This window comes from Cuculus canorus, chromosome 16 (assembly GCF_017976375.1).
Source record: "Cuculus canorus isolate bCucCan1 chromosome 16, bCucCan1.pri, whole genome shotgun sequence".
Classification (NCBI taxonomy): domain Eukaryota; kingdom Metazoa; phylum Chordata; class Aves; order Cuculiformes; family Cuculidae; genus Cuculus; species Cuculus canorus.
Window position 1 is genome coordinate 8,002,755 of NC_071416.1, and position 18,317 is coordinate 8,021,071.

Consider the following 18,317-nt stretch of genomic DNA (forward strand, 5'->3'; position numbering starts at 1 on the left):
CCCGTAATGCGCATGCGCCCCCAGCGGGCTGCGAAGCGCATGCGCAGTTCCCCTCGCAGGAAGCGTGGCCCCTCCGGCGCTCCGTACGGTGGCGCGCGTTGAGGCCGTGCCGCCATCTTGGTCCGGCGGCTGCGGCGGGAGAGGAGGCGGCGGGGCCTACCGCAGCCCCGCCATGTCCTCCTTCTCGGAGTCGGCGCTGGAGAAGAAGCTGTCCGAGCTGAGCAACTCGCAGCAGAGCGTGCAGACGCTGTCGCTGTGGCTCATCCACCACCGCAAGCACGCGGGGCCCATCGTGTCCGTCTGGCACCGCGAACTCCGCAAAGGTGCGGGGGGGGGGGGCGGGGCGGGGACAGAGCCGGGCCCGGGGATCACGGAGACACGGAGCGGTTCGGGCTAGAAGGGACCGCAAAGCCCAGCCCGTTCCGGGGCAGGGAGCCTCCCACTGGATCCGGGGCTCCAAGCCCCATCCAACCTGGCCTTGAACACCTCCAGGGATGGGGCAGCCACCGCTGCTCTGGGCAGCCTGGGCCAGGGCCTCCCCAACCTCAAAGGGGAGCATTTCTTCCTAAGGTCTCATCTCATTTTCCCCTCTTCCAGCTGAAAACCGTTCCCCCTCCTCCTGTCCTTGCACTCCCTGATCAAGAGCCCCTCCCCAGCTTTGCTAGAGCCCCTTTCACTACTGGAAGGTGCTTTAAGGTCTCCCCACAGCCTTCTCTTCTGTAAGCTGAACAACCCAATTCTCTCTGCCTGTCCTCATACGGGAGGTGCTCCGGCTCTCACATCATCTCTGTGTCTCTCTTCTGGACTAGCACCAACAGGTCCATGTTCTTGTGTTGGAGATTACAGAACTGGATGCAAGGCTCCAGGTGGGGGCTTAGAGTAGAGCAGAGGGGCAGAATCCCCTCCCTCACCCTGCTGGCCCTGCTGCTCTGGATGCACCCTAGGGCACAGTTAGTTTCTGGGCTGTGAGCACATGTTTTCGGCTTATATTGAGCTTCTCATCCCCCAGCACTCCAAGCCCATCTCCTCAGAGCTGCTTCCAATCCATTCTCCACCCGGCCTGTGTTGATACTGAGGTTTGTCCCAACATTGCCCTTGGCCTTGTAGAACCTCTTGAGGTTCACAGGACCCCACTTCTCCAGCCTGTCCAGGTCCCTCTGGCATCACAACTGCACCACTCAGCTTGGTGTCTTCTGCAAACTTGCTGAAGGTGCACTCAAAATCACTGTTTGTATCATTGATGAAAATATTAAACAGCGCTGATCCCAGTACGGAGGAGCTGGTGCATAGGGCTGCAGGGCCCTTCTGGAGACCTGTTTGGTGCCCAGCCCTTCCCACTGTGCTGTCAGGGCCTTAGATCCTGCTGTTCCATCTGGGTTTGGTCCTGGATTCACAGCGCTTATTTGCTTTGGAGTTGCAGCGAGAGGCTTGGAGGGAATTGAAATAGAAGTAGGTGTAGAGATCTGTAAACTGCTTCAGCAGCATCATCCAGAGATGCTTGGTGCATTTTTTCCTCGAGGTTTAGCCATAAAGTTTGCCTTCCCCAAGTGCTGGTGACTTCCCAGGCTGCCAGTGTTGGTGCCCTGCGGAATTCTGATAGACTTGAACCTGGGCTGCTGTGGGAACCAGCCCCTTGCTTGTGTGTCTCGTGTGTGTTGATATGCTCTGGGGAACAGCATTAGCCACTGCTTCTGGCCATAGTGAAACATAAACCGATGGTCTAAGATGGGAAAAGCAATGGTGTGTGGGAAATGCAATGCTGCTTTGGCACAGCATTATCTGGAAAAATATTTGAGTCTCCACAGTCGCTTTCTCCTGCAGTTGCCCTCTGTTCTGAATTACATGGCTCTATACCAGTTGGGGTTTTCTGTAGTTAATTTAAAATAAGGCTGTTGTGATATTAATTTGATGGTTAAAGTTTTCTTACCCAGTTTTCCTCAGAGCTGAGGTGTCACTGAGCATAAACCTTTCAGCTCTTGCTTGTTTTAGAAATCAGATAGAAAAAGACCCGAGCAGAAGGAGGGAGCCAAGAGCTGCTTGACCTGAAGACCCCAGTTTGCCTCGGTAACGGGGACATGTTTTGAACTTCCCTTTTAGACCGAAAAGGCAGCAGCAACCTTGACAGTGATGTTAATGATTCCAAGTGAAAGACATGAAAAATAAATGCAAACTGTTTCTCTTTTCCTTCCTTTCTTTCTTTTTTTTCCCCCTTTTCCAGCAAAATCAAGTAGGAAGCTGACTTTCCTGTACTTAGCAAACGATGTCATCCAGAACAGTAAAAGGAAAGGTCCGGAGTTCACCAGGGAATTCGAATCTGTTCTTGTGGATGCTTTTTCTCACGTTGCCAGGTATGTTGCTCTGTTATGTATTCCTTCACTTTTTCTCTCTAGAGATCTGCATTCCTGTAGTAGAAACTTTAATTCAATTGAGGTTTAGGGTTTGGGGTTTTGGGATTGGCTTTAAGTCTTGGGAATGCTTGTGCCCTTTCTCCAGTGGAGATTGGATTCTGGCTGTTCATTGTTAATATTTCTCTTTGGGGAAGCCTGTTTGTGTGTGCATCAGCTTTTGCAACTTTGCACATTTGTTCTTTGCGTGCAACTCCTGTGTGCTTTAATTGTTACCTGAAGAGCTTGCCGATCTGTTCGTGGGCTGTGAAACCAAACAGTTGTTGATGTGCGTTAAAGCCTCGTAGCACTTGGCTCTTCACCGTTGTCAGGAGCCTTTCAAAGAGCTGATATCGTGGGTCCATATTGTCTTCTGGTCTGAGCAGTGTTTCTGGCTTTGTTGCTCCTTGTGATGCTGTCTGATTGTTCCTCTCCTTGCTAGAGGAAGGAAGGATTCGATACGTAAAGGGAAGCAGAGATGCAGCTGCCATCCCGTCAGAAATAGGCTAGCATTTCGTTAAGATTTCCTCTCAATAGCCTGATAATTGCCATTATCTCGACTAACGGGTTTTGGTAGCGCAGAGTGCTGTTTGGGACGGCTGGATGGCTTTCAGTGCGCTGTACGAGTACATTGAAGTGCCTAATGATCCAAACAACCTGCTTTTTAATTGGGATGTTACTGACTGAAACAACCATTTGAAGTTAATGCTCGGGATTGTAAACATGTCAAATTGGGAGGATTTTATAACTCCTCTTGCAAACTCTGAATAATAGCAAGGTTCTTCTTTCAACACTTCTGTTTTTACTTTGGGGTGGTAATGTGGGGCACTTCAGGCAATCCTGGTGCTAATAAAGGGGAAAATTGACGACAAATGTGTTTCACACAGTTTGTCTCAGCTGATATGGGAAATATTCCTTCCAAATGTGCAAATACGACATCGGATGTAGTGGCTGGTTTCGAAGATGCGCTCTTAAAACGTAACGCTTGTTTGTCAGCTGAACTGTAATAATTTCCCTGTCTTTGAACAGAGAAGCAGATGAGGGCTGCAAAAAGCCTTTGGAACGATTGCTTAACATCTGGCAAGAAAGGAGCGTTTATGGCAGTGAGTTCATACAGCAGCTCAAACTCTCAATGGAGGACTCCAGTAGCCCCCAGACAAAAGGTAAAGGCACATCGCTCTTGGTGGGTGCTTTGCTTTTGTTTTTAGACTGGTAGATGTTTCACTGAAAGAACTGTGAGAGGCTGAGCTTGGGGCTCCTGTGGCCAAGTCATTGCCAGAGCCAAAGTTCTTCAGGATTGTCTTGGGAGCAGTTTGATTTTCATTTAGCTTGCAACTCCGGTTTGGAAGAGTGCTGCCTCATGACTTGGGGCTGACAGAAGCTAAACTTAAGGTGCTTTCCAGCTCTGGTCATGCAGACGGAATGCACCAGGGCTGCCTTTTGGTGTGAAGACAAGCAAGCAGGGTGCAGGGAGGTGTTGTGTCCACCCTGAGAGTTAGAATTGTTCCACTCTACATCTCTCAGAGTGGGCAGCTGGGTTGTTACAATGCTTTATTCGGTATTGTTGGTGCTTTCATTCTCCTGTGTTTTTTTTGGTTTTGGGTTTTTTTGGTTTTTTTTTTTTTTGCATGGTTACCATGTTTTATTATGACTTTTAATAATTGAAGGCTGAAAAATATGACCAGGAGCTTGTCTGGTCTCTCTCTTGTCTGATGTTATTAGGGGAAAACAGTAGCTTTGCATCACTTATTGTTAGAACATCACGGTTATAACCTTGTTGCATGAGGCAGTTGGAGGAACTGAGTATAAGCTTCTTGCATTCACTGTGCGTGGTAATATAGCCTGTATAACTGGTGTGTTCCTGACATTTCTTTGCAAGAGGCAGTTGGGGGAAGTGCTGGAGTGTTGCTCCGATGTAGGAGGGTCACACTGTAACACAGAACTGAACTGCTGCGCATCGCTTGGATTGTGTTTGTGTTGCAAAGTCTGGCATAGGAAGTCAGAATACAGAGAGCAGAACAGGCTGGGATGCTGCCAACAATAACAAAGAAAGGCACCTGGGGCTGTCCTGGGTGTAATTTTGGAGCAGATCAGCTCCAGCTGTGCTTGACCTGTGAAGGGCTACCAGCCACTGTATGCTGTAATGAGAACTACAGTAATGAATGATCGGCCCTCAGAGAAACAAAGGTCTGGAAGCACCTGGAGGATGCACTGGGCCATCAGGTTTCTCATGTCCTTCTGTGTCTTCTGGTGTTTTGTGTTGGTTTTCTGTTTTCTTTAGGAAAGCTATTGATGTGGTAGTGTTGTTATATTTGATGTTTTGTGCTAAATCACTCTCTTATATGCTTACTCCCTTCATGTTTCTGTTCACGTCTGTACACACTATGGTCATGCTTTCTTGCTGTTGATTATCTCATGTTTACCCTTTGTTGGTTAATCATGTCACGGTAAGTACATACAGGTGCTAAATATCCATGGCACATTGTACTTGGCTGTGTAACTTTAACTGCTCTCCTTGGCCATTTGTTGTCAGCGCTATTCGTATTCAGCTCAACATGGGTCTGTCACAGAGCTCAGTGGGCAGCAGCTGTTTTTCTTGTTGTTGTGGTACCCTACTTGCCTGGAGTCACATTCTGAAGTGCTCTGTTCCATCCATTGTCTATAAAGATGCAGACTATCCCTGTTTTTAGTTTGGATAGCTTTACTCTAGCATGCTTCAAAAATTCGGGTTGAGGGTTTCCTTGCCTTCCACTGAGTAAATCTGTTCTCTGACAGAGTTGCGTTTGTGTTTGCCTCCTGAAGGTCACTCAGCTGTCCGCACACAAGCAGAATGTACGGCAACTCTGACTTTGTCTTCAGTGAGATACAGGTTTTCAGACAGATGTCCCAGCTGACAGGGCAGGCAAAACTCTGCATTGAAGGACAGACCTTTCTGTTTGCTTCTTCATTAGAGCTGGGCAGGCGGATTTCATTTTAAATCAAGAGTCATCTTGGGTTTTCCTGTGAATTGAAGCATATACAGGCTCTTTCCCTTGAACTCCATGGTTATCTCAGCAAAACCTGACTCTCCTGAAGAGAGGTTCTCGAGACTATCCAGAGCAAATTACCTGGGCTCTTAGGAATTTTGATGGCATGTCTGGAGAATGAGCTGCCTTCTTCTGAAGGCTCCGTAGCTGGATCAAAGGCTGCATTAGGACATCTGGCTCATTAAATAAGTTCTCTCTTCTCTTTCAAGCTAAGGTACACTACACTAAGTTTCGTGTAGCCAACACTGCTTTGCTTTATGAAGGATGAGGCTTTGAGCAACCTGATCCATTGAGAGGTGTCACTGCCCATGGCAGAGAGGTTGGAACTGGGTGGGCTTTGAAGTCCTTTCCAACACAAACCTTTCCATGATTCTATGAAATCCTTGTTGCCGAAGCATTACAAGTCACATGCTTGAAGATCAGTTTGTGTTCTGCCCATGGCTGTTGTTGCTGTCATGTCGTAGAGTTTTCATTTCACTATGCTGTCCTAAGTCTTTATTTTGCTGGAAGAGTGGTATGTTGAAGAACCAGCAGTTTAGTTGGTTGTGGGACCACAGTGAGCATCTACTTGGTGCAAAATAGAGCTTGCAGTCTTCTGTCCATGTTGATGCTAGGATACACATTTCATTCCTACTGGTAGAAACCTTTGCCTGCATAAGTGGTATTAACCAGAGGAGCTGAACAGGGCTGGAGACTGGCTGATTGTTGCCTAGTAGGATATTACTTGCCTTTCTTCCTTCCAGTGTTGGAGACACAAATCTGTATACAGTGCAGACTGCCTATATGAAGACTCTCCGTGTGCTCGCAGGTACAGAGGTCCACGTGTGGGCAAAATGAGCCTTTTGTTGCTGTTTTGCATTTGAGTGTTTTGACTGTGGTGCCAACATCAGAGTCCAACCATGGTTGTCCCACTCTGTAGAGAGCTTCATCACCAGAGCATCTGTTGGAGGTCCTTTGAAGTAGAGATAGGTAACGTGATCAGATCTGGCATCCAAATGAGCTGCTTGTGTGTCTTCAGTTGCAGAGGAGAAGAAGTCTTTGAAGCGGACTTTTCAGCAAATACAAGAGGAGGAAGATGATGATTACCCTGGGAGCTACTCGCCCCAAGACCCAAGTGCTGGGCCACTGCTGGTAGGTGGGATGGGTGGTGAGCGGGAGAGGTCCCAAAGGCCACCTCCTGTGTGGTGCAGCCACGAGGTGGAGCTGCCACCAGCGAAATGCTCCTAACGGAGACATTCTGTTGGGGATTGAGAAGTCTGTGTGGAATAGAACAGATTCCTTTTTCATACCAACACGCTGTGCTGCTCCTGAGTGGTTCCAGGTGGTCTAAACCAAGGGCTGAGAGGTACCGCCAGGGCAGGGTCCCAAAGGACTGCCAGAAGAGCAGCCCGCATTTTAAATTCTGTCTAAGATCAGTGTGTTTCTCTCAAACCCAAAGGTGTAACACATAAAATGTAATTATCTTTTGTAGGATGTCTCTCTCTGTGTGTTTATTCAAAAGCTCAACCTCTGATAGATTTGGGCGGGGTTGGTTGGGAAAACCAGTTCTGAAGACTTTGATTGGGGCTAACACAGTAGTGATGGGGAAATAGAAATGAAATAGAGGGTCAGTCTGACCATGTAAGGTTACAAAATGAACATATGTTAAGCCCTTGTCTATTTGAAAAGGATAAAGAAGCCCCACCGTCCATCTGGTAGGGTGTAAACATGAAAAATAAAGATAAATCACAGTTGTCAAGGAAATGAGTGAAATTTTTCTTTTTTTACCCCCAGATGCCTTGCAGCTTGTGGGTTCTTTTTGTCATAAGTGTTGAGTTTGTTACTGTTAGTAACCGCTAGCAAAGAAGCAGTAAATATTTGATAATGGACTTCTCTTTTTTTTCAGATTAAAATAATATTTATTTAAAATGTTTCAGTGTTTTTATTAGTTTTCAAACTATTTAAACATGCTTTAATCCCTAGTGATGTTCACAGGGCTCATGTCCAGTTTCAAACACCGCCCACTAAAAACTCGGTGTTATTTGAAACAAAGAAACACCACTTTTGTGTCTTTCTCCATTGTTAATGTTTCTGAGCAGGGAGGCAGTATAGTGTGTCAGGGCCTCTGTCATCACCCATCCCCTTCTTAAGCTATGATACGTTCTGAGCGTGTTCGTTTTAGTTGACCTGTTTGTCCTCAGGGCACTGAAAGCAGCTGAGATGAAGCTGAGGGGATGTGGTGGGGTCTGGTTTAACTGTGGATTGCAGCATGCTTCCAGATTGCTGGTTGAGCTGACCGAGGAGAGCAGTGGCACTGCTAAATTGGAGCAGAAGAGTTTGCTTTAATAGGATCAGGAAATATCAGGACAGAAGGGATGTTGGGGTTCACCCAGTCCAGCCTTTCTTGGCAAAGGCACACTCTGGGCAAGCCGGCCCAGCCTCCTCTCCAGCTGCGTCTTAGAGGTGTCTAGTGGTGCACCCCTTGTAGTTTGTTGGTTGTTTGTGAGGGGTGAGCTTCGTTGTCATCAAAACTTAATAGTGGGTAACCAGTTACAAAATTCTAGTGCTTGTAAAGATGGAAATCTGACACAGTTTTGTTCAGGCCAGTACAAATTTGGGTTAGTTTTGGGTTTTTTTGCTGTGTCAGTATGCACCTTTGGACTAGAACAGAGGTGCACATGCACTGGTCTAAGAGGAAGCGTCTGGGGTGCTCAGCTGGAAGACAAGTCCCAGTTTGATGCAGCACAAAGGACTGAAGCCTAAATCAAGCTGGTATAAGCATTTACTTCTCAGCTTTGACTTAAATCATGGCTCCTTTTGATTGGAATGAGAAGTTTTCCAATGCAGAGCCTTGAAAAAGAGGATCCTGCTGTAATTATGCATGAGTTCCAAAGCATAACTGTAAGCTCAGTGAATGCTCTCTGTGTCAGGAAGCAACAGTTTGAAAAGTACTTGAAGAAAATATGCCGGAAGCGATTGCTTTCATACGTGGGCGACCTCGGGCAGCAGCCACAGCCGCAAGAGATGTCATGGAGGTTACCATAAATGGTTTAACGTTGGCTAACTTGTCTTGTAGACCGAGGATTTGATCAAAGCCCTGCAAGACCTGGAAAACGCAGCATCAGGAGATGCCACAGTGCGGCAAAAAATTGCCTCCCTGCCTCAGGAGGTGCAAGATGTTTCATTACTGGAGAAGATTACAGGTATGAGTCTGGAAGGTGAATAGATGTGTGTCAAAAGGGTAACTTAGAAATCAAAAGGGTTTTTTCTTTAAGTAATCACAGTGTATGGTGGAGTGAATTCCTGCTTTCCTGCCCTTGTTTTGTAGCTCTTGGGTAATTCATAGATGACGGTCCTACCAAGTCCATCAGGACTGAAACTTGCATAGCTTCCGCCGGTTTTCTTTTGGCTTGGACCAAGACTTTTGTACTTGGAGAGCATCAGCAGTGTTTTGCAAGAATGTAGAGTGAACAGGAGTTCTCGAGCAGGTGTGGGTGTTTGTGAACACCCAGGCTGGGAGGAGTTTCTTCATCTTGTCACCGTGCTGAGTACACATGCACTCTGTGATTGGTATGGAAACCAAAACTCGCTGCCCCCATCGGTCTGTCAGTATTTGCTTAAACAGTCTTTTGCAGTTGTATTTGGAAAGTAATCATTATAGATGCAGGTAAAGGTTGAGCTGATATAGTTTTTGTTCGTGTACGTCATTTTGATTTAGAGCTCATTATAAACTGTCACTTGTTCAGTCCTTTATAAACTCTCACAGTGTCCAACTGTGAAGGCTGGTGTGCAGTTAGTGTTTGCTTTTATTAATGCTTTAGGAGTTATTCAAAGAAAAGAGGAGTTACAAAGCACCCACCGTGTTTACATGTGAAACGTGCCCAATTTGTTTAACTGAATTCTGAAATCACAGCCTTAACTTCTAGTTTAATTAATCTCTTTGTGGAGGCTGAATTCATAGCTGTATCCTGCCTCCAGCCATGGACATCTCTGCAAGGGTGAATCGCAGTCAATCCTGCCAGTGTCTAAACATACCATTCCTGGGTTGTTAGTTCTGACCATTCCCTTCAGCTCATATTTTCCTGTCAAGCCAGAAGTTATTTATCAATGAGGTGTTAATGTAGGTGTGTCTGGTTAATTGCAGCTTTCCTGTCAAAGATGAAATTTATAAACTTTGTCCTCTAAATTACCCAACCCTTCTGTGTGCAGACAAAGAAGCAGCCGAGCGTCTTTCGAAGACAGTGGACGAAGCGTGCCTGCTACTGGCTGAGTACAACGGACGCCTGGCAGCAGAGCTGGAGGACCGGCGCCAGCTGGCACGTATGCTGATCGAATACACCCAGAACCAGAAGGATGTCTTGATGGAGAAAGAGAAGAAGCTAGAAGTGAGTACTGACAATGCTGGTGCCGGCAAGCTGCTTGTCTCACTAAACACTCGTCTTGACTTTTGACCTGTGTGTTTCTCTCATGGAAGGTGATTTGAGCCATTTTACATTTGGAGTGAAACGGGTAAGAAAGCGGTGTAAAAAGTCTGAAGAACGCACACCGGTTCTGATATTTAGTCCTGTTTGTTCTAATATGGGTGGACATGGAGGGCTTAGGACTCGATACTTTTTAAAGGAAAACAGGCTCGCTTAACGAAGTTTCTTCTGGTTTACTCTGTTTTATATCAAATCCCCTTTTCCTCCCTTTGCCCTAACTGGGTTTTAATTGCACATGGCATAATTGCCACAGCTGGGGGTTTGTTGGTTGTGTTCTGTTGTTCCTTTCTGTGATGGCTGGGTACCCCTCCTGCCTTCCCCACCCCTGCTTGATGAGGGGATGTGGTTGAACTGGAATCTTCTGGTATCCATGCTTTAACAGCCGCTCTTACCTCCGGTGTCTGTGCTGGGGTGTAAATTGGGATGATGCAGAAAGGTGGTGACTTGTATGTGCTGCCATAGCTCCCTTGAATGCGGAGTGCGGCTATGCTGCCTGGACTGAGCGCAGCTGCATGTCCTGGAGCGTGTGCCGGGGCTGCCGCAGCCAGGGTTCTTCCACTGCACCCCGGGACTCCTGGAAGTCTAATTAGCGGCAGTGGCTGTGTGTCATTGCCATCTGTTAAACTGCCCCGGGCAGCACACGAAGGGCTTCCTCTGCGCCTGCTCTGGTGATGGTGAGTGGCTGCTGGGGGTGGGACCCCAGCTGCTGCAGAGGACAAAATCCTCTGGAAGAAGGCTGTGCTGCAGCCATTGCAGCCCTGCTTGCTGCGCTGGCAGACCTGATCCTCTCACAGCTTGGCAACATCCTTCTGAGGTGAATGTCCTGTTGAGTGAGTGTTTCCTTCGCCGTGGATGTTTGTGCCAGAGCTTCCAGTGTCTTGTGACTCTAAATGTGTTGCCTTTCCAGAGCATTGTTTGTTCCACATCAGCCAGACTAGTGCTGGTGCAGTGTTTAGGGTTTGAGTGGGTGGTTAATGATTCCATTAGCTTGTTTAGCTTGAATTTCTCCAAGCAGGGTGTTTTGTCTAATGCCTGAGCCATTAAAAGGCATTTTCAGAGGTGGATACCAAAAGTGCCACACAACTATGGCCTGTTTGGTGCCTGATGGCTTTGCTGAATGCCAGTGGAATTCTGGGCTTTTTTTCCTTTGCTGAGAGGAGGGCACCAGCCTATCGGGAGCACATATGTATGTGTTTGTATATGCATAAAAGCTACATGAGAGATGCTTACTTTTTTACAGAAAGGCAAGAAATGGGTAGCAAAATGATGCGCTGCAATGTTGGGCAGAGGCCGGAACAAGCCATAAATTTGAGTCAGTTTGAGACTGAAATTAGGAAATTCACAATGACAACGTTAGATTAAAATTTCTAATACACCAGCTGAAGTGCTGTGACAATTGTACTGGGTTTTGCTTTGGAAAATATCCTTTCGGGGTGGAATGTTACTTGAAATTTGTAACTCTGGCAGAGGCAGGGATGTAATCCTGAGAGTTAAGCTGTTCACTTGCTGAGCTGCTTTGTTAGTGGGAGTAATCCTGTTGATGGCAACGGGCAGGCTGTGCGCCCGCTGTTCGGGGTAAACGCGCTCTTTAATATGTTGGAAACTAAAGAGTGATCTTATTAAAGCTCTGTCTAGGTTGGTATCTTTGTCATTCTGCCAAAAAGCAAGCGGACTTGGTACTGTCGAAGTCTGGAAGGAGTTGCAGGAAATGCCACTCTTCAACTGAACATGAAGGCACAATTCGTGTTGCTGTTAAATCTCAGATCTGTGCTGAGGGAGAGGTCCTGATGAAAGCATTTCATTGTTCGTCAGTCTTGGAGGGTTAATAAACAGTGGGAGATGTTGGTTACAGATATGGCAGCCCTTATCTGCTCATCAGTTCTGTTTGAGCCTTTGATGTGCTCACAGTAACATTATCGATGAGCTGGGGTTTTTCTTTGTAGCGCTAATCAACATTGTTCTAGAAGGAGCTGCAAGGCTTGTAGCAATTAAGAATGTATTAAAAACAAAACATTCACTCAAGCAAAAGCTGAAATAAGAAAATAACTTAAACCAATTTAATTTTACATATCCTTTCATTGTGTGCTTTACTCTCTCAGAGTATCTTTTCCAGATCTTTGCTGCTATTGACAGTTTTCCCTCTTGTACAATGAGTTTCTTGACTTCCAGATGAGGTGGTGCTTTTAGATGGAGGATGGATTGTCTCCATCGCTGCCCTAACCTCGCCAAGGCTGCTGGTTGGGGAAAGAGACTTGCGGTAGTAATACAACTCAGGGGTTTAGTTTAAGACATGGAAATGTCTGATTTGGAAATTGCTCTCTATTTCTTGTATTGTATTTACAGAGCACAGTCTTTATTGTGACAGCAATGAAAGAGCTAATCTGCATCTTCTGAGAAGCAGCTTTTGCCATCTAAAGAGCTACAGTTGTTTACTAATCCTGTTAATACTCATGAAACACAGCAAATCCTCAAAACATGACAGAAACCCAGTGTATTTGCATCTCGGAGGCTGATGCTCCGAGAAGTTGGCAATGGCAGAACCCTGCGACACTGAGCTCTCATCATCAGTCACAGAAAAGCTGTGTAATTTGGGGCCTTTACACTGAGAAAGGTGTCCTTGGGCAGTGGCTCAGGTTGCAGTGGGTCGGAACCAAGAGAGACTGGCTGCTCTTCCCGTTTGCTCTCTAAATCCTCCTTAATGCTTGATGATGTTTTTCAGCAGATGCAATTACTGTGATGACTTGCAGCGTGTTCCTGCTTGATCCAGCACAGGAGCGAAAGTGTCCAGTGCAAATTCTGAGCTGAAATAAAACAAAAGCTGTGCTGTGTAGCTCACAAGGTGAGCCAAGCCATGCAGCAGCCTCGGGTGGATCTCCCGCCATGTCAGTTACAGGCAGTTTTACAGCGTTCAGGCAAGGCTGCTTTTGAACAAAACACTTCTGTCGGATTCATTCAGTGGGTTTTAATTCTGACGCTGCATTTGTTTCAAGGACTGAGTGTCTCGTTCAGTGTCTAATTCACTTTGCTGCTGTGGTGCGGAATGTCGCGAACGGAAAGGGAATGTTGATCAGCAAAAGCATTCGTGTGGCACAGTGCCAGGCTTTTCTGTATCATCCTGAAACTCCTGCTTACAGGAAAGACCTCATTATTTTGTCTCAAAAAAGCAAATAGCATCCCAATACCATTAATCTTAATGAAAGCCTATATGCAACAAGGCAATTAGCTCGGCACACAGAGCACAAACGGAGACCTTGGGAAGCAGCAGTTTCTTTTAAGTGCACTTCATATTTTTTCAGGTTTATAGAACGGAGGGTCCTTATGCTAGTCTCTGCAAGATGCAGTTTCAAAGCATGCCATGGGCTCCATGGAAAACATGGTTTTCCGTAAACCTGTGTCTGGAGTCCTGCACTGCAGAACATGGCCTTGGTTTGTGGAAAGAGAGGAACTCCTGAGCTTGCAAGGGGGTCACACGCCTCTGCTTCCATGTGTTCCTGAGTGAGGCTGAGGGAATTTCCTGAGCAGCACAACTGGCAGATACAACCCTGCCTTGTGCTTCTTTGGAGGGATTGCATCTCCCTGGAAGGCGCTGCTTCCGTGTTGCAGCAGGACTGCAGGGCTCTCTAGTTGCAGGAGCAGCCACCCAGAAGTGGGGGGCTACCTCTGGGCTCTGTGTTTGGTGCTCTGGGCAGTCAGCGCTCCCTGACCTGTCTTTGGCATTTCACCTCTCCAGCCTTTTATGGCTCTGTCACGTGTCAACACAGCATTGTGGTCCCAGAGCAAGTGGAAAGCATTTAGCAGGCAGGAGTCAGTGGTGTGTGGCAAATCTGTCCAGCAAGTATTACTTTCTTCTAGGAAACCTTTGTTCCTGGACTGCTCCCTTTCCATTCCAGAGTTCACTGAGGTCTTCTGAGCCAGAGTTTTTAATGGTTTGGTGGCTGTTGCTGCTTTTTCCTTGTGAGGCTTATTTTTCTCTCTCTTGCTCCTTTTTTTTTAAATGTGCGTGAACCAAAGCATTTGGTTGTGATGTACATTAACTCACTGAGCCTCATAGAAGGATTTCAGTTTGAGACAGGTTGTTAAAGAATGTTCTTACTTGGTGCTGGCAGGAAATTTATGGAATGTATCTCTATAGCCGTTCCAGGCATAGGAGTGTTCTGAGTGGTTGCAATTGGCTGCTGCGCTTGCTATTCTAATTCAAAGTAATGAAACACGGAGAGTGTAAACTCATTGCTGGTAACCCTGCAGGAACGGCTCTGCTTTGATATTTGGAGAAGGTGAAGAGAATTTCCCTCATTGAGGGGGTTAGAAAGACTGGATTGAAGTTGTAAACTCTCCAGAAAGATGTTTTGATTAAATGTGTGCCTGATTTTATTTGATCATCAAAGGTAAACTTCTGTTCCTTGGTAAACCGTTCTCTTTGCCAAGTAATTAAGAAATGAAAAGTGAGGATCACAGCTGCATGCATGGAAGTCTGTGCTGCGCTTGTTCTTTTAAGCTTATTCTTTCCTGCATTCTGGAGATGCCATGAAAAATATGCGTGGAATGGCTGGGTAGAGGCTGGTGCATTCCAAAAGAAATGATGCGGTGCTGTGATTTTGTTACTTACATAGCTGTGACTGTTACATAAATGTTTGGGTTCGCAAAACTCTGAAGATCACATAAACGTTAATAGTGCTGCTGGGTAACTTGGATGTATGTTGTCTGCTCTTGAGTCAAGGCGTGGTTCTTTCCATCCTTTTCAGGATCCAATCTCTGCCTCTGTCTCCTTGCTGTGAAACGCCAGGTGCTGTTACCTCTGAGATCATGGGGGTTTCTGAGGGTGGACAGATATTTCTGCCTGAAGTTTAATGCTCAATCCAGACCCATTTGTGGAAAAACTGCTTGGAAGTTCCCTCCTCAGGGATTTTTTTTTAAGTGCTTTCTTTCTCCCTTTATAATAAAACTGAATATTTTGAGTGTCCTTTTGCTTGGTTCCCATCTGGAGGGGCTATGTCTGTGTCCGGTTTACATTTAGTGACCACATATGTGTTCCTGTGCTTGCTGGCGTGCCAGCCCGGTGCTGCACCCACTGTGGTTGTTCGCGTAGAGGGGACCCTGTTTCACAGCCAAGGCTTGGGTGTGATTTAACGACTTGAAAGGGAAAACTGGATTATCTGAATATCCAAATGGATCAAGCTTGGGGAAAAGAGCATTTTAGCAGCATGGTAGCAGTAATGGCTGTGGTGTCCCTCAGCTGGCTGCCCTGTCAACAGGGCTGTGTGAGGAGCACTGGCAGTGTTCCTCCTCGGCCACACATGGCAGTCGGGAGCCGGGGAGAGTGTGAGAAGGGAGCAGCTATGTAACAGCGCTTTGCTTGAGTGCTCCACCAGGCCCCAGTGGGTGTGGGTTTGGGGCTGTTTTGCAGAGCTCCTGTTCAAGTAGCACAGGACAGGATTAGTGGTTAAGGGAAGCCAAAGCCTGTGGGCAGGCGGTGAGATTGAGTGCGAGTGGCAGGATCTGCTCAGAGCACCAGTCCTTTGCTTGTGTTCCCTCAGTATCCTCACCTGGAAAATACTCCTGGCTTAACAAAAAGCACTATTCATTAACCTGTGCTTAATCACCGTTCTCTTGTCTCTCTCCCTCAGGAATATAAACAGAAGCTTGCTCGGGTAACCCAGGTCCGCAAGGAGCTGAAATCCCACATCCAGAGCCTTCCAGACCTGTCACTGCTGCCCAATGTCACGGGAGGTCTGGCACCTTTACCGTCTGCTGGGGACCTGTTTTCCACAGACTAGAACCAGCGGGGTCCCCTGGTTCCGTTAGTACCAGCAGGAGTAAGAAGACTCTGGTGTGACTGGAAACCCAGTCTTCCGAGATCTACCGTAGGAAGGAGCGTGCAGACCCTGCTTTCGACCTCTTGGCTGCTCGTGCTCACCTTCTCCCTATGTACTCTGACTTGCGCTGAGGGGAGAAAGAGGAGCAAGTGTTTGTGAGCTCTGAAGGGAGCTGGGATCATTCGTATAGGCAAACTTCTCTCATGTTTTTCCATACTCTTTAGTTGCTCTTCGCTCTTAGCACTTGTTACCCCACAACAGTCACGAATCATGTACATACTTCCCTGCAATGTCTTCAAAGGAAGGTTGGCTATGGAACGCTTTCCCTCTGTAAAATATCGTGTTGTTTCTGAATGAGCCTTGGTGTTTGGTTGGGCTCCTGAGCCTCCTCTCCGAGAGCAGGGGAGCGACTGGTGGGCGGCGTGGGGCTGTGTGTGCACGTGCAGATCCTGGACCACGTCAGCCTGTGAAGAAGGCGTCTGCTGATCACTGGTACAGAGAAATACTCCTCTTTAGCACGTGTATCAATTGGACTCGCCACAGGCAGTAAAAAATAAGCAGCTTTGCTTTGTGAATTTGAGATCACTTCCTAATTCACACTCTGGTGAGCAATACAGAGCTGATTGTTACCGAAGGAAGGGTGGAAGTACGCTTTGTTTGAGCTACCTTAGATTTGTACCACATTTTTTCCTCTCCATTACACGAAATGAGGTGGTCACGGCAGCTTTGGTTTAACAACCGAGGCGTTGGAATGGTGCGTTGCAGCTGGAGATACCCAGGGACAGGTCTGTCTGATCTGCTCTGAGGGTGGTTATGTTGAAAATACCGTTTCGTGAATTCTCTCTTAGATTTAGTGAAGTTATTGATGAGCGGGAGTTAAATGTGGTATAAATATTTATTTATATAGAAAACAGACCATCTGTATGCACAAGTCCTGTCTGCACACGTCCTGTGTCCACACATGTAGATATTAGAAGGATGTACTTAATTTGGTGTCATGGATTATTGTGAGTTGATTTTTATAATTGGGAAAAGGGGGGAAAAAAGAAAAGAAGGCAAATTTAAGATACTCTTAACTCCATAATGTTGCTGGCTAAGGTTTTAGCTGCCACGGGTGTAGTTACATGCAGTTTGTGTATTAGGTGTAACAAGCTGGAATCTACTGAAAACCATTCCGATTTGGATAACAATTCTGTTTAAATTTAGCACCTCTCCCTGTAAAACGCTTCTGATGATGCAAGTCTGCAAGAGAGGCTGAAATGAGTGCTGGATTGCATTTGTGCCTCCCCGTAGGCTTAAGCTGCTGGTGTCAAAGGCGTGAGAGGAAACCTACAGAAATGCAAAGCTCGTTCTGCGTCCTCATTAATTTATTTCCAGGGTATTCAGAGCCTGTTCAGTTAGAGCTGATACTACAGCATCTTTGGGTCATTAACTTGAGAAGCTCACATCCTTTCCTTACTGACAGTTCATGCTGTCCTGCTGTGGGAGCTCCCTGCGCCTGCCCTGCCGAGCCAAGAGCCCTGCTTTTCTGTTTAGTCCACGGGGAATCCTGCGGGGCCAGAGCTGTTCTTCCCGTTATTGGCTGGGCTGCACAGCCCGTACAGTCTGGGTGCTCCTGAGATAACACACAGGGCACGTTCTCTGTTTTGCCAAAAATGAAACCCAGAGCCACCCTAGTGACCCTTGAGTGCCCAGAGCAGCAGGCCTGGTCCTGGCATGTCCCACCTGATGGAGATCCTGACCACTGCTTGACCTGTTACCAGACAAAAGCAGCTCTGCAGGCAGATGTGTGGTCACCTCACGCTGTAGGGGCGGGCCTGGGAGGGAGTCATATGGCTTTGATTTTGTTTTTAATTGAAATGTTTTGATTTTTTTTTCCCCCCCAAATACATGTGTGTGGTTTATTTTGCTTAATTTAAACAAAGTCTTGTGGTTTTTAATTTTATTTGTTTTCCTTTTTGGGCAAAGGGCATCTGTTGAGTGGGTGACATTCTCTCCAGGTTGAACAGCTTTCCCCAAGTGTGTCTTTTTTAACAAAAGCTTCAATCTGTAAATGAATTGATTTAGGAGTTAATTCAGACGCATAGGCTGCCATTTGCGGCTGCAGTATATTCTGAAATGTCTCATAGATCTCTATTTTTGAATAAAGAGGGTGTCGTTGACTTACCAGTGGCTTCACTCCTTTCTACAGCGCAGGGGTTGTCGTGGCACACCAGGGCTTGGGGGTTTTGCCCTGTGAAAACTGAGGCTGTGGCTGCTGGAGGGTGCTTACGCCGAGGTTCGTGGGTGCGGAGTGTCATTGGAGTTTGTCCCATTCATAGCCCTGTGTGCTGGATCAAACAAAAGTGGAACGTGCTGACCTCTGCCTGGAGGGTCACCGAGTGCAGAGGACCGGCTCCTTCATCATGAGCTCATTTAGGATCTTGAAGGTCATGTGAGTAATGACTCTAAATTAGAGTGAAAGAAACAAAAGCCAGACCTGGAAGCCAGGAGACCGGCTTTGCTGTTCCAGCAGGGTATTTGATTCCATGTAACCGAAGCCTTTCTGCTTTAGAGGAGGGGAACCTTCCCCCTTTATCGGGTGTCGATGCTCTTGGAGGTGTGGGAACTGTGTGAAGGCAACTTCACCATGGA

General features: G+C 46.8%; 1 protein-coding gene across 1 annotated transcript; it reads left to right on the plus strand.

The window, feature by feature from the left end:
- Window positions 1–73: 73 nt before the first annotated feature.
- On the plus strand, window positions 74–17,849 carry RPRD1B (regulation of nuclear pre-mRNA domain containing 1B). The gene is made up of 7 exons (XM_054081963.1): window positions 74–323; window positions 2,219–2,348; window positions 3,414–3,547; window positions 6,429–6,541; window positions 8,466–8,592; window positions 9,599–9,774; window positions 15,495–17,849. The coding sequence occupies exons 1-7, from the start codon at window positions 173–175 to the stop codon at window positions 15,642–15,644; spliced, it is 981 nt and encodes a 326-aa protein (XP_053937938.1). The 5' UTR covers window positions 74–172; the 3' UTR covers window positions 15,645–17,849.
- The last annotated feature ends 468 nt before the right edge of the window (window positions 17,850–18,317 follow it).

What these genes read in the sequence shown, in the direction of transcription:
- RPRD1B (XM_054081963.1), top strand. Translation starts at nt 173, where the DNA reads ATGTCCTCCTTCTCGGAGTCGGCGCTGGAGAAGAAGCTGTCCGAGCTG. An exon ending in GCTTTTTCTCACGTTGCCAG is followed by an intron (nt 2,349 to 3,413) that starts GTATGTTGCTCT and finishes GTCTTTGAACAG; the next exon opens with AGAAGCAGATGAGGGCTGCA. An exon ending in CAGTAGCCCCCAGACAAAAG is followed by an intron (nt 3,548 to 6,428) that starts GTAAAGGCACAT and finishes GTGTGTCTTCAG; the next exon opens with TTGCAGAGGAGAAGAAGTCT.